This window comes from Periplaneta americana, chromosome 7 (genome assembly GCF_040183065.1).
Source record: "Periplaneta americana isolate PAMFEO1 chromosome 7, P.americana_PAMFEO1_priV1, whole genome shotgun sequence".
Lineage (NCBI taxonomy): Eukaryota > Metazoa > Arthropoda > Insecta > Blattodea > Blattidae > Periplaneta > Periplaneta americana.
Window position 1 is genome coordinate 20963041 of NC_091123.1, and position 22135 is coordinate 20985175.

The window sequence follows — 22135 nt, forward strand, 5'->3', positions numbered from 1 at the left end:
GAACTGAAGGAAAATAAGACACCATAAATATTTTACCTATCTCATATAATGTTACCAAATTCTGTTAATATATTAACAAATAAGAGGCTAATTTAATATCTTATTTAGTTTATAATGCAATAACTAATTCAATAAAATTTGCAATATCATTTAATGTAGTTGGCTGCCTGCCGAAACTGGTGCATTGCGTCATGGTTGTGATTAGTTACAGAAGGAAAAGTGTCATTATTTCCATAAATATTTGTGGTTCTGAGTTGGGACTGCATTAATTCTTGTAATCGTCCTCTCGTCGTTACAGGTTGGTTATGAACAATATCAAAAATATATCTTTGTTTAGCTGTTTAAATGTAGAAGTATAGTTTGGAGTGTTTACATGATTATCCAATATTTATAATCTAAAATTAGGACATGGGCTTGGCAGTTTTTAAAAGACCTTCGGGCAACTGCCAGTGTTTTGTTACAGACAACAAACTACAAAATTGGAAGGCGTAACCATGAAGTGATTCGATATTTATTATATTTTGTGACCTGTCGTATGACGGCTGAATAACGCAATTTTAAATTTGCACCAAGTGGCAAATTTACAGCGATTAAGTGCTGTTAGTAGGCTTACGTCATTCATTAAGGAAATTGATAAGGTTTTATTTGTGGATACCAGTGGGATTTTTAATCCGCAGTCTCTTCTTCACGAAGCGTCCGCGTATGCGTTTACGTCGCACTAAAGCTAAATCCACATTTTCCGAAACAATTTCTGTTTCAGATTTTGTTTACGTAAGACATAATGAGTAAGGCAAATTTCACAAATGCGCCTCCAGCATATGGACCTCCTCCAGCTGCTCCTCCAAGCTACTCTCAAGCAGTCGGAGGAGTACCACCATCTAGTCCATTCACACCAGGACAATCACGTGAGTATAATTCACATTAATAAATTTGTGATTCTTTTTATTTATTTATTTAACCTGGTAGAGATAAGGCCATCAGGCCTTCTCTTCCCCTCTACCAGGGGATTACAACTACAATATTAAGAATACAGCATGTAGTGAAATTGATGTCTGTGGATCCTATTACGTATAGATCTACCGTATATTAATATTGTAGTTTTACTGATGCACTACTTTGCTAATAAATCCAGAGTTGAGATCGTTTTAAAAATTTGTTGTATCATATTGTGAAATTTTACCGTTTTGTAATGACAATCCTTGTTTCGATCCAACCCAGTCAGTCAGTGATTTCTGTAAACCTCTAGAGCTACCAACAGTTTATGTTTTGAAATATAACAAGGGACGTGAATATTGAATACCGTACATACATTTGCACTGCATTGTTTAATTGTTAATGCTGCCGACACAGTTAATGTAAATTTTGTCATGCAGTGGCTGGTGGACCAACGATTGTGACGACTGTGGTTCCTGTGGGCCCGCAGCCCACTCACATGATCTGCCCCTACTGTCATGCTGAGATAGATACTGCCACCAAGACAGAGCCAGGACTTATCGCCTACATCTCTGGTGTTGTGATTGCTCTTCTCGGGTGAGTGGATGCACTATGATCACTCTTATTCAAAATAATCAGGCCTTGAATCTTGGCAGAATAGGGAGATTTTTGGTAGATGAAGTGAGCGGAGACATGTTTTTCGTAGAATACTTTAAAGCTTATTGTTACATTTTCCAGAATCTCTTTGTTTTTGAGACAGGTGTAAAATATCTGTTTTCATCAGTAACTACAGTAGAACTTGGTTATAACGACATCCAAGGGACCTTAAAAATTATGTTGTTATAAACGAGTGTCGTAGTAACTGAGATTCATATTATCAGTCTAGTGAGGTGGAAAATGAAAAATAACAAACTTAATTAGGCTTATTTTAGATTTTTGTATTCACTTTTAAGCCTACCATGAACATAATAAAATACATGTATATTAATTATAAATATACAGTATTCTGACTAAAACAGTTTGTTCAGTACCCACCAAACTTCTTACTTACGAGCGAAGTAATCAGCCATTTTACTCTGTTGTCTCCTACTTGCCCAATACACACTTTCTAAATTACGTTCTATGTTAATTATTTCAGTTGCAATTTCACTGCCCCCTCCCCTAGCTTCATAGAATATGTTCACAAAATTCTTATGGCTTCTAAAGCGTCACTCACTTCTTTTAGTGACCAAAATTGCGTTAAAATGCGTGCACTTAGTAAAAACTTCCTGTTGAAACTGACTGCACGCAGGTACCGCTAACATCGCATAAATTTGGGCGGGTTATAATGGGGTGGGGAATCTACCTGCATTCCAGAGGTCTGTGATAGAAGGGTTCGTAAGGGTAAAGAATTTGCTAGGTTGCAGATTTCAACACAATATTTTTCTTAAAATACTTTGGTTCTTAGAAAATCTTATTCCAAACTGAGGTTGAAAATGACGTTATATGCGAGATAGACGCATATACGTTTGTCGTATTAAGCAAGGTAGAAAAGCATATGTTTTATGGGGAATTAGTTGGGACCACAGAATATCTGACGTTATAGGCGAGGTGTCGCACAAAACGAGGTCGTTATAACCAAGTTCTACTGTACTTGTAAAGGCCGTGAAACAATCTCAGGCACAGTGAATGATGAACTAAGATTATCAGACGTCCCCATTTCCCACGACAGTCGCCGAATTTTGCTTTCTGTCTCCAGAATGTTCCAGGACTTGATAATTTGTTGCCGCGAAACCAGATGGCCTGAATTCGAATCCCGGTCAGGACAAGTTACCTGGTTGAGGTTTTTTCTGGGGTTTTCCCTCAACCCAATATGAGCAAACCCTGGGTAATTATCGGTGCTGGACCCAGACTCATTTCACTGGCATTATCACCTTCATTTCATTCAGACGCTAAATAACCTGAGATGTTGATACAGCATCGTAAAATAGCCCACTAAAAAAATAATTTGTTTCCAGATATCCCCGGATTTTCAGTGTTAATTATTAGGCCTAATATGATTTAATGATCCTTGCACATTGCTGTGGTAAATTTTGCAAATGCAAGTTTCACGCTTTTTCATGATGTCATAATCAAAACTGAAGGTGAGGACATAACTGCAGTCAAGTTATCCATTGTTATCGAAATTAATAGAAAATTGAACTCCAGGAAAGAAGATAAATTAATTTTATTCCCCCATCAATCAAACAACTTTTGGCATTTTTAGAAGAAGTGACTCTTATTTCACAACAGACTTCCCAGTGTCTCTTATGAATTTTATGAAAATTCAGTGCCTGGGTTATTCATTCACAAGATAAGATATCTATGGAATCTGTATTGCTGAAATATTCTTCAGAAAAATAAACATTTGAAGAGACAATCTATTGTTAAGACAAACTTGACCTGGATGAAGATAATTTAATATTTGATGGAATTTTTTGCTTCGAGAATATGTGACTTCAGAGAAAATGACAAAGTGGAATAAAGAAAATGCCTCTTTGCTCGAAATGGTGAAATTTTAATTAATTTTTTTTTCTGAGAAAATAATTTCCTGTAATTTCCAGAAGTTGATTCTCTGTATACTGAAAGTAATTTGATTATGATATACCAAAACTCCAGAATGAGTTTAGAGATTGTTCGAGCCGTGCTTGCTGTATTAACCAAGTTCAAAATGACCTATGAGAAATTTTCTGGAAAATTGAGATCGAGAGAAGACCTGCTTAAAAAATTACTCTTCTGGGGGGGAGGAGGGAAGTAAGTTCATGCTGTAAGTAGAGTGAGTAGCAGTATTTTGATTCTTTAAATTATGTAAAAACAATACAAAGTGAACTTAGGTCTAACAGAAACGTTAAAAATATTTCTTTATATGTCAACATCTGTTTCCGGAAATTGTGGAAAAAAATCTGGTAACCCTATGATAAACTAAAATCTAAAAACGCTTGAGCAGTTAGGCTGTGCTTGCGTTATCATTATAATATTAGTGAGATGAAAACTTTAATGCAACTCCAAGAATAGTTATGAAAAAAATTGTGATTATTTTAGCTTCACAATTCATAGGCCCTATACCTATTTCGGAAGCTGAGATCTTGATGCTCAATTTTATTGAAAGTACTTAAAAGTTGTATAATATGTGATTCTTTGATAAACGTCCAACTTTCGTGTTCCTATGAAAGGTGTAAGAACTCATAATCTTTTCTACAACAAGATAAACTTAGGATTTGCATAAACTCTGAAATTTTACCACAGTTATTATTGCTATTTTTGTGATTTTTACGTTTTAATGTTTTTTTATTATTTTAATCCTTGTGATATTGTATTACTGGCTAATTGCTGTTGACTAGGATATTAATATTATAGGCCTAATAAAGAAAGGATATAATAATTATTATTGTAAAAAAAAAAAAAAATTATTGAAAATTCTTTCTGCCATACCAGACTGCCTAAATAACAAAGAATACTATACAACATTTACACATCTTGGTAGAGTGCTTGTAACAGTAACAATGGTTAAATTTGCTGATAAATGGTAGTACAGAGTTATTATTAGCAAAGGTCCCAAAAAACAGTGGCTGGCCAACCGGCTACGCCCTGTATGGTTTCCGCCGCGCACTAATTGTTTCTCCCACACAATCGACCTCCAGTAGCCACATGGCATTCAGTGTGCTTAGAAGTCTTGTAATGAAACTCTTAATTCTTCAAGTGTACAACGTTAGTGTATAAAGTTTAGTGGTTAGGTAATGCCTAGCAACAAATTCTCATTGTGTGAATGTGTGTATATGTACAATATGTACATAAAAGGCAGAAGGTCGTGTGCAAAAACAAGACGAAAATTTCTAATAAAGTTTCCAAACAGACCTGTGCCTTCTGCCAAAACAATTACACTACTTGCTAAAAGATTTAAAGAAACAGGCTCAGTGAAGAATCAAAAATAAAGCAGAAAACTTAGTGTTCTTACGTGGAATGATTGTCAGTTTATTTCCAACAAGATTCCGCCACTGCTCATACAGTTGCCTTGTCAATGAGGGAATCTATACTAATAATAAATCTGTAGCCGAAATTTTTCTGGTAATTTTCGATTTTCCAAAAATAATTGGTCCTAACATATATAATTAACCGCCCTGAAACCGAAAATCGTTTTTTTTTTAATTTTTGTTTGTATGTTTGTCTGTCTATCTGTCTGTCTGGATGTTTGTTACCTTTTCACGTGATAATGGCTGAACCGATTTATATGAAAATTGGAATATAAATTAAGTTCGTTGTAACTTAGAATTTAGGCTCTATGGCATTCAAAATATTTTATTTAAAAGGGATGTTATAAGGGGGCTTGAATTAAATAAATCGAAATATCTCCCTTATTATTAATTTTCACGAAAAATATTACATAACAAAAGTGTCTTTAAACATAATTTCCGATAAGTTTTGTTCTGTGCAAAATTTTGATAGGCCTGATATTTAATGAGATAAATGAGTTTCAAAATTACAATAACAACGCTATCTAAGGCGGTGTAATGAAATAAAAAACAAATAACTTCGTCTATAAGGGGCCTTGGACAACAATCGAAAGCTATGAAACATAGCCTACAGACAATGTTTCTGTGTTTGTATGAAGTAATATCGGAAGCTAAATTAACCGATTTGTATAATTAATTATTAATTCACCATTGGAAAGTGTAGTTTCTCTAGATGGACATAATGCTATAATGTTATTACTTATTACAATAGCTTCTAATGCACAGAAAACTTGATAGGCATTCGTTTCCTGTATTTCCTAAAATAATTTTTATGACCAAATGAGTGGTCTCTGGATCGAAATGATCGCATTTTAATTTTTTTAATACAATTTAAATTAAGTAACGTAATAAACGATTTATCCTTCTATCAAACACGAATGTTCCCTGGATCAAGTGTCCTATTTTAATTATGCAATTACTTCATATTTATTTGTAATGGGTGCAGCGGAGCGCACGGGTATGGCTAGTTGAGGCATATTTTCGGTACGAGACCAATCAGTAATAATTTGTGGCTTCCACAGTCTAGTCATTCAAGTTTGGTATTAAAAGTAATGTGTTACGGTTGCTTTACAGGTGCTGGCTCGGTTGCTGCCTTATTCCTTGCTGCATCGATGAGTGCATGGACGTGCATCACAACTGCCCCAATTGTAAGGCATATCTGGGTCGCTATCGCCGGTAGACATCTATCACATCATTAAAACGCATTTTTTTTCTCGTGATTAGTCTGTGTTCCATTCATACATTCTCAGGCAACAAGAAGCAGTGCCTTATGCGACTGTCACATCAAACACCTTTTCTACAGTCACCTGTTTTCTATGAAATATCTACAGTGAACTGTTTTCATATTATAAATGATGTAACAATGGAATCAGACATATCTCGTTACGATAAATTTTATCGTCTTTATATCACATAAAATATTTAATTTCATTCTAAAATTCTTGAACTTGTAACATCTTTCAATGGAACACAGTCTATGATATGCTTGGATCCATGTTAATGGCTAATTTTGAACTGTTATCAGTGGGAAAATGTCACTTCTTCTCTTATCGATTGCTGATGTATTTGTCCCCAATTTCATCTGCCTTTGTTCTTAGGTGATAATCTGAGATACTACACACTACATTTTTCATGTGATATATTTTTATCTTCTTACTTTGGTAGCTTACTTTAATATATAACTTGGGTGTCATCTTATTAACTTGGGAAGGTTGTATTTACTTCAGTTCTTTCTGCTTTAGAAAGAAATCTAGAATGTAAAGGTGGTATGTTGTTATGGTATATATTATACAGTAATACGTAAATTACAACAAAGATTTCTTTTATGATTAAGGGTGTAATATAATTTCTCTCTTTCTTGCATATGATGAAAATAAAAAATAAAATACAATATAGTTAAAATCAAGTAATGGAGAAAATTAGAGATCGGCGAAATAAAATAACCTACTGACACAGGAATAATTCCCTAATAAAGAAATAAATTAAATAAATCTGAACCATAAATGGAATCTTCAGTATTGAATGTTGCTTTTACATATATCCCTGTAGTGAGCACAGTTTTGGTTGAAGAAAAAAAAAATAACGGAATAGACGAGTATTATATGGATAGAAATTTAACACTTTTCGAAGTTGCAAATTGTTGTATTCGTGAATGAAATTTGCTTAGCTTATGTTGTGTAGTTATAATGTAAAATATATAATGTTTACAATGAAAATATAAATAATACGAGCTTACAAATTCTAGTACATCTCCTATAAAAATGAGTTAAAGCTTTATATAGCTAGGATTTAAATTCAAATGGGAGATTCTGTGTTTTGGCAGCTATGGTATCAAGGTCTTGTGTGGTTGAGACAACAATCAGTGCATTCTTCTCATTGGAGAGGCCAGCACTGTTTAGAGCAATCATGCTACATGGAATAAAGTTGTTTGATAGAATGACACTTTTCACTGAACACAATTTCATCGACAATTGATTTTTAGTCTTCTACAAGCTACAATGTACATTATTATTTTCAGTGTGTCAGTTTAATGTTGATATAGCACAAAGGAACACAATCTCCTTTTTGACTGGAAGAAAGCTTTATTGGAAACTGGTTAGTGATTTTATTTTAATAATTTTGTCACCTTGTGTCACACTTTCATAATTTCTTTAATGCATTTATGGGTTTATAAATAAAAGAATTATTTTGATGTAGTGTGTAGTATTTGTAATTACTTGTGTACTTGAATATCTGGAGAAGAAGTGACATTGTTGTCAATTTGATTTTTTTTTTTAAAGTCTGTTGCCGTATTTCTTGGATAATGTAAATTAACATTACTTGCAGTTGATTCTCGGCTTTTCTATTGTGATACAAAAGAAAACACCTATTCTAATAAAAAGGCAACGTTGTGTATTGTCACGAGTCATAATTAGACTTAAAGAGTAGGGCACCATAATATTTTGGTTGTTATATATTTTGTATGTATATATTCATATAAACGTTTAGCTTTAAAACATGTGAAATAAGGATTTATAATAAATCATCAAGTTTTCCATTTTAAGTGACACTGGTATGGTGTGCCTTCATTGATTTTCAGTCACTTATATCTTTAGAGTTCAACAAGTGATAGAAGGTGGATGGAAAACAAATCAATAATCATTAATAATCATCAAAATTGTCTGGAACTTAAAAAAGGAGGGGAATCTTCAAAACTTTAAACATGGAGGATGATAAAAGCTACTCAAAAGAAAATATTATATCATATCACTTACTAGTCTTACACTAAAATAAAAAAAAAAATCGTCTTAACATTTTCATTTGCAAACTTGACATCTTTTAGAACTGCTTTTTACTTTATAGAAATATGTCTACTTTTGTTTTTACTACCAAAAAGGATGTTGTGACCAATGTTATATGCTATTTCTCTGGCTTTCTTATTAAATGTTAAATGTTTTTTCTTTAATTTTTGTAACATTTTACAATAAAGGCCTAAGTAACAAGAAAATTCCATAGTAGCTTGTAAGATAACTTTAAATACCAGTAAGCAACAATCAAAAGTTCGTTGTTAGATAAGGTCTATGATTGACTGAAACTGATTTGCCAGAATAGACACATGATCACAGAGTGTCACAAAGCCATCCATAAACCTTCGTTTCAGTGTTAGACTCTAACGAATTCAATTTTATATTTTTAATGTTTAGCTTAAATACATATATTTTGAGATGAACATTTGTCACTAATTGCATTAATGAAATCCAAATGCAGAAATGACGAGGAAGGTGAAAGACAGCCAATAGCAAAATACATAATAGTACAAGTGTGTGAACAACTCCGTGTCTGTATTGTGGGCTTATTCCATATTGAATAACCATCACGATTTGTTTTGATTCCTTTCATTGTTGTTAATAGAAATGGTTTGTTGTGTAATTTTCATCTTTTATAAATTGGAGGTTCTGGAAAATGTGAGGCGTGTCTGCCTGAAGAATGGCTTTGGGGTTTAAAAAAAAAGGTAAAAACCACCCCTTAATGCAGCGTACAGTGAAACCATGACATAACGAGTGTATTTATAAGAGGAACTTCATTACAGTGAGAGAAATAACAGGCACTCAAAGTTATAGATGTTAATAATCAGTGTTGTAGATAGTGAAGTACTTTATAAGTATTGTAAGTTTTCTTGAAATCTCTTAACATTTTTGCTTTATTTACAAGTCCTCCAATGATTTGGGGCTTTGTGTCTGTTACTGGTACAGGATTCCCACGGATAAATAAAACAATATTTTAGTTGTTACCTTCATCATTATCTTAATATTAGCAAGAGGTATAACAGAAAGAGGAACAGGCTCAGATTCCATCACTGGCAAGAGGAATTACATACTCCTTTGTACCGTGGATAGTTTATATATTTAAGATCATGTTTTTATAATGTGTCAGAGCATTTACTACTCTTATATTATGAAAAATGTAACGTGGATTCTTTTCTCTTTGTCTTCCTACTTGTATCTGATTCTTTATATTGTAACAATTTTTATGCTTTGGCAGTTTATTACATTTTCTCTTTGTCTTCATACTTGTATCTGATTCTTTATATTGTAAACACTTTTATGTCTTGGCAGTTTATTACATTTTCTCTTTGTCTTCCTACCTGTATCTGATTCTTTATAATGTAATAATTTTTATGCCTTGGTAGTTTATTACATTTTCTCCTTGTCTTCCTACTTGTATCTGATTATTTATAATGTAAAGATTTTTATGTCTTGGCAGGTTATTACAATTTCTGAAAGAAATATATGTTGTGAGTCTGAATAGAACTTCTGATACATATGAACGTGAAGTATGATCTATATATTTCTTTAATAGGCCTACTTCTTTACCACCACTACCATCCAAAAATGTTTCCATTGTTGACGGCTGTCTCCAAGAAAATCTTTTCCAAAATTCTGTTTCTTCCCACAGCTTCTCTTTTATAACTCATTCCCAATTTCTTCCCTTAGTGTCTGTGTTTTCTGACTTTTGTATATAATCATTTATATTTTGAGGGGTCTTTCGTTGTTTCTTTTCTAAAATTACCTTGGAAATAACTTTTTTTACTACTTTTGTTTAACATGTATTTTTGGGTGGGAGATAGGGGTCCGGAGTCAAGAGTCGAATGTTTATTTACAAATTAAAATAATAAAATGTGTAGTTTTTTTTATAGGAAATACCCATGTGAATAATTATAGATTTGGGCAATGACCTGAAATGAAAGAATTTTTCACTATAATGAGAAGGAAATGTAGGAACTATGTATATGCAATGGCAGAAATGTAAATGCGTGAGAAGTATTGCAGTCAATCACTTAGCTTATGATCATAGTAGGCCATGGTTGTGAGACAGTCTGCCATGTTGTGGCTACAAGACAGAATATCCAGTGAGAAAACCTGTCAGCCTGTTGCACATTTACTTACAAGGAGAGAAGTTGTAATGAAGAAATACAATATTTTAATGAAGGCTATACCAAATTGTGGGATTTAAAAAGATATCTCACAGCTAGGTTAGAGTAGATAAATCAGCTATTTTAGTAAAAAGGATAAAAATCTTTAAAACAGTGTTGTGATCAAGTTTTATGATTACCAGTACCCGTTATTTGCAGATATACAATAGAACCTCGATAATCCGAACTAATTGGGACTGGGTGTAGTTTGGATTTATCAGATATATGAAATTACTATGCCTGAACTTGTTTAAAAAACATATTGTACACTACTATAAATATAAAAGGTGGTAGGAATCATTGTTTTTTCTTTGCTTAAAATCCCCTTTCATCCAATTTACACACCACTGTTGGATCTTATTTTCCAGTATTCTTTCGTTTTCTTTGCTTTCCAGTATTGTACGTACATTCAGTAGTGTGTTCGGATGATCGAACATTCGTATTATTGAGGTTCTTTTCTAATTTTATACAAGTCAGCAGAGCTTAAGGATGTAAACTGAGAGGCCTAGCTCATATCTCTGTATTTTAACTTTTTTGCTGTTTATTATTTTCTACTGCAAAAATTATAATTAAAAGAAACTTTCAGAAAGAACAGTTGGAGCACTTCAAAATTGAAAGTAATGACAAATCATGGGCAGCTATTTTGCAAAATAAATACTTAAATCCCGGACATCCAAGACTTGTTGTTGTAGCAACATTTAGATTGTTAACAGGTCACGATTACTTGGCTGCACACTTTTATAAAATTGGAATCTTCAACTCTCCAAATTGTATCCTGTGTCGTGAAGACAATTCTACAATGAATAAGGATCACCTTTCGAGTTGTTTAGTTCGCAAGACGTCACCTACAAGAATGCTGACTGAACTTTATTGGGAGGCAAGAAAGCAAATGGAATATATCCAAGTACATATGATATTTCCGTGCAGAAATTCTGCGTCATCATATGATGTAGGATGAGTGGAATGGAGAAAAATTCTCTTCGGCACTGGGATTTGAACCCGGGTTTTCAGCTCTATGCGCTGATGCTCTATCCACTAAGCCACACAAGATTCCTATCAGTGTGCAATCAGGTGTGGCTTTGGTACATCGTAATAATATATGATAAGCGAAAAATAATCAATGATTTAAGATGGCGCTTATTCCGTTGGATCCCGGCCACTTACTCATAACGAGTACACCTCTGCACATGTGTGGACATTGTGCCACTGTCATACATCTATAACGCAGTGCATGAGGGTAGGCCACTAGAGGGAACCCAAGAGGTGGAACTTAAACTGAGAGGATTCGATCCAACATCGGGATGGGAATCCAGTGTGGCTTAGTGGATAGAGCGTCAGCACGTAGAGCTGAAAACCCAGGTTCAAATTCCGATGCCGGAGAGAATTTTTCTCCATTCCTCTCATCCTTCATCATATTATGCAGAATTTCTGCACGGAAATATATGTACTTTGGTACATCGTAATAATAAAAGAAATCTAGCAGAGATAGACAGGGATAAGCAACTTCTTTAAAGAGAGGGATGTGCCTTTCAAACTACATGCCATCCAGCCTAACATAGGTGCTTGCCGTGGAGTCTTCCTTTACACGAGACTCCCCCACTTCGACTATTGTTGCCATTTTTTGGAAGCCCAGGAACCTCTACTTCCCTAGCTTGAAAGAGGAAGGTAATAGGCTGGCATTCTATTGCACCAATGTGATGGTTAGTATAGAATAGATGTATTCAAACTACAGTCTGAGGCATCTGTACATGAAGTTCACTTTTTTCATCATAAGATCTGTACAAATGACAAATTCCATCATGTGGATGATAAATTTGCATGCAAACTGTACGGAAACAAATGCAGCATCCATGGAAAGAACAAGCTGAGTCACTTTTTGTTTTTCTGGTCCCATCTGCTAGCTAATAAAGTGAACTATCTTTCTATAGAGGATTTCACATTAAGAAAAAAGCATTGAGCATATGGGGTTATTCCATCAAATGGCCAGTTACCATAGAAACACCTACCTACCACATAGCTTTTACAATGTATTAGGCAAGACTCTTAAAACCAATGCTTTTTTGTTAACATGAAATCCTCTATAGTACATCAGAATGGCAAAAAAACCAGCATCGTAATATGGTAACTTTAACTAATGAGATGTCAACTATTGATGTCGTATCAGTTAAGAAATGCTCCCTGTAAAATTTAAGAAAAGTGACTTAGCATGTTCTTTCTGTGGACCCTTGAAATATGAACAATATAATTTTGCGACTAGGAAGAACTTCTTTGGCAATATTCTGTCAAGAATTATTTAAAATTTGCATATTGTGCGCAGTTCCAACTATTATTAAACAAGCTGCAACCAGTGGTGTGGCCAGGAATTGAAGAGTGGAAACACGAAAGGTGCTAAATTCACAAATAGTGAAAATTGAGCTATTGCTATAGAAATATAGTTTTATGTGAGACTAACTTCCCTGCAAAGGCGCTAAGTTCAACTCATGTTATTAGCAGTTCTTACAGCTACTCAAAGATGGGAGTAGTGTCATGACTGGTCCAACAAAAGGTAATATATTCAAATTTTCTCAAAACTTACATTTTCGAACTTACCATCTTTCGCATTTCCACTTTTAAATTTAATATTTGGGGGAGGGGAGGCAAATTTTTGGGAACGTCACTTGGCAAATTTGTCCGTAACTTACAGTACATGCAACATAATTAAAATATAATAATAATTTAATACTATGAAATTTAAAATCAATTCAGACTCCCCAAAAGTTGTTATAAAACAAAATCGGTTCTCCATTATTGCAGAGTGAATCAACAGATGTCGACCCTAAATAAATTACTAACTCTAATTAGTGTTCATAATTTCTTTGAAAATCATCGCTCAGTTTAAAACAACTTGTCAGCAGAAATGGAAAGGATTTGTTATTCTGAATAATAATAATTATGAGTAGAAACAGTCAAACAATATTTTTCAAACTCGCAACGTCAATGGTGGATTGTTCCTTCATTCTTCAAATCTCGTATTATTTAAAAACATTTCTAGAAAAAAATGGGGGAGGGGGGCTTCAGCCTAGTGAGCCCCCACCGCTCCCCATCTAAGCCACTAGCTGTAACTCACACGTGATCATGAAACATGGTAACATTAATTTATTGTCATCCTTTTGGAATAATGGTTGATTGTCTACATCTATAACCTAGGTATGTTTGAGTCTGTATTTCTCCATAGCATCTTTCCCTTGTTAGTATGTTATAGTATAGTAGCATGTTGCTATAATTTAAAATAAAATTTTTGTTTATTACATACTGGTATATTGATTGTGACGAATTTCCTCAACTTCCTCTCACTTTAATGAAGTTCAACTGTATTTTAGTGTATGAAGATAAAGGTCACGATACTGACAGAGGGAAGGGAATGTCAAAGTTTGAGGATCTCTATTTAAATTTCTCTGTGACTGAATTAAATGAAAGTGGTGTGTGTGCATGGGCTTTATAGTAATATGTGTGCCCTGTCACAATCTGAAGTCAAATATTATGTTATATTCAATTCTATGAATGATGAAAATAGATTATGTTCGTTTTTCCTTTCTGATGTCTTGACTTTTCTGCTGTCTTCCTTGCTATAGCTACTCCCATGTGGTTGTGGACGTTACATTATGGGATTAGCTTATGATTCTCTCTTTTTTCATCTTCCCTCTTTGTCTTCTTCTAAATCAGTTAAATGGTCAAAGCTTCAGGATAGGAAACCTTTCGAGCCTGATAGCTGAAACAATTTTATTATATTCTGCTGTCAGCAGAAATGTAATTTATACATATTTAGAATTATTACGAACATTTGTCAGGTTGATCACAATGTAATTATATCTTGTGGAACTTTGTTGGTTGTGCTGATATATTCTCTCCTTTTTTTTTTTTTTTTGTGGGCCAACAAATGGTCTTTTGACTATCTGTACACTATATTCCAGTGTTTTAAGAGTAATGGTGTGTCACACACTTCCACATTATTATTGTATAATGAAAACTTCATTTTACTCCCTCTTGCCTTATATTATTCCATGAAACTACCTTTCCAAGTAAGCTGTGAACTTTCATTACGTCTATAGACATTAAGTAGTGTGTAAATTAATTGGAACTTACATCAGATTGACACTAAATTACTATCCTTGTCTGCTTGATTTATAACCATCATCTTTCCAATACTGTGTGGCCAAAGTCTGTGCACAGTTCATTGAATTTTACGCTCACTTTAACAAGGAATATGATCTTTACCAGTTATGAGTTTGTTGGTATCTTGTAATGAAAAAAAGGTTTTTTTCCCTAAGAATGGTATGACGCAGTAATTCAGAATTTATACGTGTTATCTTGAATGTATGGAAATAAAAAAATCACGAAAATAATCTAAAGAACAAATAGGCTAATACATACTCGTATGTAACTTCAGCACTCTCCTACACTATAACATTCTGCGTTAGTTGTGAGATCTGTTGTTCTTTAAGTCATGCCTTGATTATTTTCCATATGTTTTCTATAGGGTTGATACCTAGATTTCATGCTTGTTGAGAATGAGTGTAGGAAGTTGCTCGAAGTTCTCTATTTGAAAATTAACAGTAAAATAGTGAATTACGGCGAGGTGGAAATGGTGAAAAGAAAAATGTGTGCAAATAATTAAGGAGAGAATAGTTGTGGAAAAATAAGTGACGATAAATACAAAAAAAAATGTATACAAATAATTTAGGAGAGAATATTTCGGAAAGAATAAGTGAATGAATAGTCCGACCATCGGATCTGTGCCCCCGTAAGATATGCGAACTGAACCTTAATTCCTTTTCAGCCTCGGCAATTCATTTCTCTCCTTGCATTCCTATCTTTCTCTTTTCTATTTCTCTCCCTTTCTCTCTCCCACTATTCACAATTTTGAGCCTTCTTGCGGGACAGTTTATTTGCACTTGCAGTCCAGTGTTGTCAACTCAACATGAATACTGAAGCACGGAGTGGTGAAAGAAATATTATTAAGCAAGTAATAGCATTTTGCATAGGTCAATCAGCGTCATTAGACCTACTTAAATTAAATTATGAATAAGTAATAATTAACCTTACATTATTATAAGCAATATTCAAGAGACATGACACTGTTTGACGGAAGTTTGGCAACATACCTATTCGGCAAGTTTTGTGGCCTGCTGTTTGACGTAGTGGGAGAGAAACGGGTGGAATGGGGTGAGTAGATAGAGGCATTAACTTTTCCAAGGACGACGACAGCGCTGAAGGGGCATAGATCCGATGGTCCGACAATAGATGGATTGGAGAGTTAATAAAAAAAGAATTAAAAAAAAAAAAAATCGTTGCTGCACCTCAAAAATCCACTGTGTGTTTTTGAAAAGATTTTGCAGGACAAAGAAAGAAGCATTGCCATTTTTAATTCCCTTGATTTTCAGTTACTTTCGTATAATTTCATTATTTTCTTCTTAATGATTGAAATTATACTGAAATTTTTTCTTTGTCCTGCAAAATATTAAAAAAAAACACAGCTGATTTTGGAGGTGCAACGATGATATGTAAATTGATAGGAAGGTAGAGAAATGGAAGGACGAGTGTAGGTAGGGGATAGAATAAAGGGAATAGATTGAGGAATAGATAGCAAAACAACAACAGAACAGGGTAATAGGAATAAAGGAGAAAATAATTAGCAAATAAGTTTATAAATACAAGACAGTGGGAATAAATCAGGTGATAAAATGATTAAATAACATTTAAGTAGAGAAAATGAATTAGACCGGAAATTATTATAAACAATGAACTGATGTGAAAACTGTGAAAAATGTTAAAGTAATGGTGACCGAAAAGCAGAAATATGAAGGTCCACCATGACTAAAATTGTGAAGTTGGCTAACAATAAATATCATATCTTATATCATATTTGAAAATAGTTCTTTCGGTGATGCAAAAAGAATTCATAATGAGCCTTCCAGATACTTTCTATCTCACTATCCAAGCCAGTTATTTTGAATCTAATAATTAAAGTTCGAATAAAGTAGTTGTATAGGATACGGTCTTGACTTGCTTCAGACTAAGTAAACACTACCCCCTTCCACTAGCTAAAACTCTACCAGCTCAGAAGAGTGCTCCCCAAACTCTAGCAAAAACAACAGTGAATGGACAATACAGCTGATAGGAACTGAATATACGTCATCACTACTGTCAACTGGGGGACACGCGACAACTAGTTAATTTTTGTAAACAAAACGCACGGACCAAGGATGTGTATCCTGATATAGCTACTTTATCTGAACCGTACTAATCTATGGCGCTTAAAGAACACCTTGTTATGAAAAAATAAATTTGTCCCAATTAATTTGCACACCATTGTATCCTAACCTATTGGTAGCATCCTAACAGTGTAAAGTTTATGGTAAGCAGTTAAATGACACTGGTTTGCAGTTAAATGACACTGGTTTGCTGTGTGCTGTTTATACAAACAGATTAAAAAAGTCACTTTGTCACATGTGCCATGGAACTTCATTTTGAAGGAATATTCTGAAATTGTAACTAATAAGTAGTGAAACAGTATTTTTCCTTTTGGTGCGATTTGTATACTCTATTTAAAATGTTACTATTTTTTTTTAATTTGGTTAGTTGGTATTACGAATGTATGTTTTAGGATAATGTGTATTTAAAGACTACTGTGGGATGTATGTGTTAATTCAAGGTTGGATATAAGTTAGTAATTTCAAGGGAAAAATTGTTTCAGGGATCGGTAGAGCGTTGGCACACTCAGCCAAAGGTCTCAGGTTCGATACCTGGCCCGGAACAATTTTTCCCTTGACATTATTCAAGTCAGCTTTACAGAGAGCTATACCTGAAAGCCAGATTTGTATTGGATATAAGTGTTTGAAAGAAGAAGAATTTCCCCTCAATGCAATGCTAGTAGCCGAATGTTACTATCATATGCATGTGAGTACTACATTGAGATTCCTATTCATCCCATTTTTCCCGGGACAGTCCTGTTTTTGGTAAAATGTCCTGGAGTTCCGAATTTATACCAATTGTCCCACTTTTTAAATGTACTTCCTGAAAAATAACTGTGGATTACTGATTTTATTCTGTTTTAAATATAACCACTTCTGGTGGCCAATCTCTGAAACATTATTGATTAATTTCTATTATGATGTTGGAACACTTATGTGGATGCTCATTTTTTCCTCTATGCTTCTGTTCGCTATATTTTTAAAAGTGCGTTAAAGCAGAATTTATATCAATGTATGTATTTATATACCAGTACTGTTTTACTTAAAATGAAATAGTGATTTATTTTCGGTTTTCTTAATTTTTAAAATGTTCTTTTTTTTATAATATGTCCCAGGTTTTTAAAGTATACATTTGCAAATACCTCGGTTTTTGAAAAAGCTATTATGGCAACCTTATATTATGTATTCTCAAAATATTAGTCTCCTCATGTAATACACAGTAGGCTTAATATAATATAATTTTAACAGTTGAATTTTAAAGTTAACTTCTTTTTATCGTTACGAGAATCCATTATTATGTTATTTTCAAACCATTTGCATAATTTAAACTAATTTTCTTATGGTATATTACTAAAGAATTTGATATTTTAAGAATTTATCTACACACAAAAGATAATACAATAATATACCAGTGTAATGATTTATATGTACATTCGATATTTTTATAATAATATGAGCAATTTTTTCTTGCCACGATTCCTGATCACAATATCTTTCTGAATATTTTCAGGCTTCATTATGTATTGCTTTTCCTTTTCCCCTCTTTGACTTCTTTGTTATATACATATATAAAAGATGACTACACTTAACTTAATTATAATGATTAAAACATATTATTTATAAACACTTTTATGAAATTAAAACCTACAAATAATCTGAACACATTGCACACTAAAAGGAAGGAGGTTTTGTGAATGACTAATACAGTTCGATCATATCACTGTGGGGGATGAACAGTCCAATCAATAATGCCTTCTTTCTTTGATCCCGCTGCTTACTCATGAGCTCCCCTACAGTATGAGCATATTTTGAAGTTTTTTAGATTACAATTTATTGGTATAAATGTGCGAATTACAGTGTAGATTTCTAAGCATTATCCATATATACCACCAAGTCGGTTAAATAAACATCCAGTTTGATTTATAATGCAATTAAGTGCGTGTTATCGGTATGTGTTGAATGCAACCAAAATGCAGAAGTAATTTTAACAGTACATGGAAAAAATGTTTTCTTTAAGTACGGTACATTTATTCAATTAAAAAAAGCTGCTCCTTAGCATGTCATTGAGAAATGTAGGAGACAAAGAGGAACACTGATACTATCTGAACTTGGCATTGAATGTTGAATGAAACTCCGAACAATTATGGCAATTATGATGAAGCAAAATATTAAAAAATCATCCTACTTGAACCCCGGATTGTTTTGGTTCGTAGTCAGTCATTACACTCATGCTCCATTTCATTCTTTCAGTAGTTTAATTAAAACAATGAAGTGGAAAAACGTGATTTACCAAACTTTAGTAACCAACTGCATGTCTTCCAAAAAAAACTGGAAGAGTCGATGCTATTTGGTATTAATTTCTCCATTAATGGGAAGGGAATTTAGGGTGAATAAAGCTGGGCCAAGTTTTAGCAGTAGTTGTATTATGTCATCTCTCTGTTCCCTATTCTATTTACTAATACGCCATTCTGTCATTTTCAGGGGATTTCACTGACCTAATACCATCTTCCATCTTATCCCTATTGAGACCTGAAGAAACAAAATTTATTAATTTAGAGTGACATGTAACACTTTCCTGCCATTATAAATCCGTTGTACAAATTGGGACTGAGAAGAAATGAATAGGGAAAGGATACAACTCCACTTCATGCTATCTAATCTATCCTGGTAATGAAGATGAAAAATTGTTGAATGAAATTCTTTAATTAGAAGCACCATTGGGAAAATTACTAGAAGCTCTTATATCAGTTTCTTAGAATATTTGTGAAATATGCTCTCTGCAAGGTATAGTTGTAGAAGTAAACCTAATGAAATTATTTTTGTAGATTTTTAAATTAAACTTGTAAATAACTATGCATAATTCCTTAAGAAGGCAATTAAGCTGTACTGTGAAGAAGTGGAATATTGAATCATTGTTGTGGAAGCTTTTACAAGTTGTATAGTAATAAAATCAAAATCTGTACAAATTAGATAAGATTGTACTATTCTGATTACAAAATATGAACCATACACTTTAATTTTGAAGAATGACGTTGGAATTGCTGAAATATGTATGAACAGGATATTTTTTATCCATTTATGAAAAAATATATTTTTGGTGGGTCTAGGCACTGTGGATAGATTCAATTTATGAGGTAAACTGAATTACTAGTCAGACTGTCTTGGTGCTGAAATATCATGCATTTGATTCCGGGTTTGAATGAGGATTATTTTATCTTTAAAAATGAATTTTTCTGAATTTTCATGCAATTAATAATGCAGTTTAATTTAAATGGCCTTTTTGTGCCTTTATGCATGGTGCCTTCACACAAAAAAATTCTACCATTCTCCAAAACACTGTTACATCAACATAACAATTCTAGTGGAAAGTAATTTAAACTTGATAATGTAACCTGTGTATGTCATTTTCTGTTTTCTTGCAATCGAACTTCGTGATTTCTCATAGCATGACGAGTTGCTCCTGATAAGGATCTTCTATTGATAACTATAAAATTTAAAAATGATTAGCGTTCACTTGTTACAATTTGTACAGTCGTTCATTATCCAGAAGGAAAACATTCGACAGAAAAGGGAGTTTCCTAGCAAAAATGTTCCTCATACAGCAAATACTAATCCTAGTTGATAGAACAATGAAAATGGGCTCGAGAATTTGAGAGATATGGGATTCATTTTGATTTAATTTATGTCAAAAACTCTGTTTTGAATAAGAATGGAGTTACAAGATTTTGGGTTAACAGCAATGATAAGACATTTCAGTTGTCGCCATATTGATTAAAATCAAACTAAAAATGTTACATTAAAAATTAACGTGCAAAGACTGTATGTTAGACATGTTATAAACTTACGAAATAGTTCATTGCTGGTATGCGAATACATGGTTCCAGTCAAGAATAACTACTTCTTCTTTTTCTGAATTTGGCATTTCTGCTGTAAAAAAGCATACAATACTTAGCAACATTATTTGCTTCCTGTCAGAAAGGAATTGTTGTAACCTATCTCAGGTAACTTTAATTTATATGCTAGAACTGCCAGAAACTCCGAATTTTTAAAACAAAAAAAAAATTAGGTATGAAACTAAACCTCTACCACTTATTGGTGTATGTTGCTAGGACTACAGTGTTACAATTCTGTATTAATTTCTTGCCAAGGATTACAATTTCTAACACGTTAAAAATAATTGTAATAAAGATATTTCTGTTATAGATTAGTCATTACGAGACCTCGGACTTTTAGGTCCTAAAAATCTTAAATTAAGTACCTAAAATAGGTTCTAAAATTACAAAAATAGGTGAACAAAAATGACATTATTTCATTTCCCATTACAAATTAGCCGAAACATTTGACATTATTTCATTGTACATGTCCATAATTAGAGCCAGAGTAAACAACTAACACCTTTTCTAAGTTTTCTATTGAGAAACACCATCTTATATGCCGAAAATGAGTGTTCCACATCAACTGATGACACCAGAGCATATTTAAATGTTGGTATTAGATGCAAGGGAACAGCACATTCATGTTCAGGTGTTTTGCCAGCCAAGATGTCAGTAACTGTGCGGAGAACAGTCAGTCCTGGGTTTTTTTGAAGCACTAATTTGAGTTTTTCAGAAACTTTTTCACCAACATAACCGGAACCAAGTTGATTTTTTCTGTCACCTCTTCTATCAATCCCAGTTGCGTGTAGACTAGTTTGCCTGAAGACTATAGAGCATTATAATGTGGACCAGAAATGCTAATGTGATTTGATGAATGCAATATCCCGGGGTAATTGTTGGGTCCTGCAGAAGTTTTTTAGCTGAAGTAATGCTCACTGCATCCTCCCCCAGTTTCAAAACAAAGTTATTAATGTCCTCCAAATGCTTGCTGTAATATTCCACGGCCTGTAACCATGTTCCCCATCAGGTAAGAATAGGTTCTGGTGGAAGTGGCACATTGGGAAGTTGCTCTCGAAATAATTGAATCCTCGTAGGTGCTTTAATAAAAACCTTTTTAATTGTGGAAACCAGCTTATTCACTTGTGGATATTCAAGCCATATCTTCTCACCTACGCGATTCATGGCATGTGCAAGACAAATAATATGGAGTAAGGCAGGGTAAAATACTTTAAGTAATTTAACGGCAGCAATCATGTACGGGGCTGCATCAGTGTAGATTACTAGCTGCGATTGTTGTCAAGGCACAACTGGCATACAGAATTACTGTACACAGCGTTTCCATATTACCAACTGTAGAAATTGGAAAATGTAAAATTAGGTAAAAATAGTTTCTAACGTGAAATTAGGTATTTTTAGGTTGTATAGGACCACCATATATATATATATATATATATATATATACAACTTTTCTTTTGTATATATCATGAGGAACAAAATAGGTTTTTACCTAAAATCCGAGGTCTAGTCATTACTGATTAATTTATAATAGAAAAAATCCAGCGACAGAGTTAGAAATAATAAATATGGAATTTTTCAAATAGTTCGTACAAAAATAAG

At 33.4% G+C, this 22135-nt stretch overlaps 1 protein-coding gene across 1 annotated transcript; it reads left to right on the forward strand.

Moving 5' to 3' along the window:
• Positions 1 to 150: 150 nt before the first annotated feature.
• Positions 151 to 15737, forward strand: LOC138702964 (LITAF domain-containing protein). Its single transcript, XM_069830400.1, has 4 exons — positions 151 to 298; positions 761 to 905; positions 1374 to 1530; positions 6036 to 15737. The coding sequence occupies exons 2-4, from the start codon at positions 782 to 784 to the stop codon at positions 6139 to 6141; spliced, it is 387 nt and encodes a 128-aa protein (XP_069686501.1). The 5' UTR covers positions 151 to 298; positions 761 to 781; the 3' UTR covers positions 6142 to 15737.
• The last annotated feature ends 6398 nt before the right edge of the window (positions 15738 to 22135 follow it).

What these genes read in the sequence shown, in the direction of transcription:
- LOC138702964 (XM_069830400.1), top strand. Translation starts at nt 782, where the DNA reads ATGAGTAAGGCAAATTTCACAAATGCGCCTCCAGCATATGGACCTCCT. An exon ending in ATTCACACCAGGACAATCAC is followed by an intron (nt 906 to 1,373) that starts GTGAGTATAATT and finishes TTTGTCATGCAG; the next exon opens with TGGCTGGTGGACCAACGATT. An exon ending in GTTGTGATTGCTCTTCTCGG is followed by an intron (nt 1,531 to 6,035) that starts GTGAGTGGATGC and finishes GTTGCTTTACAG; the next exon opens with GTGCTGGCTCGGTTGCTGCC.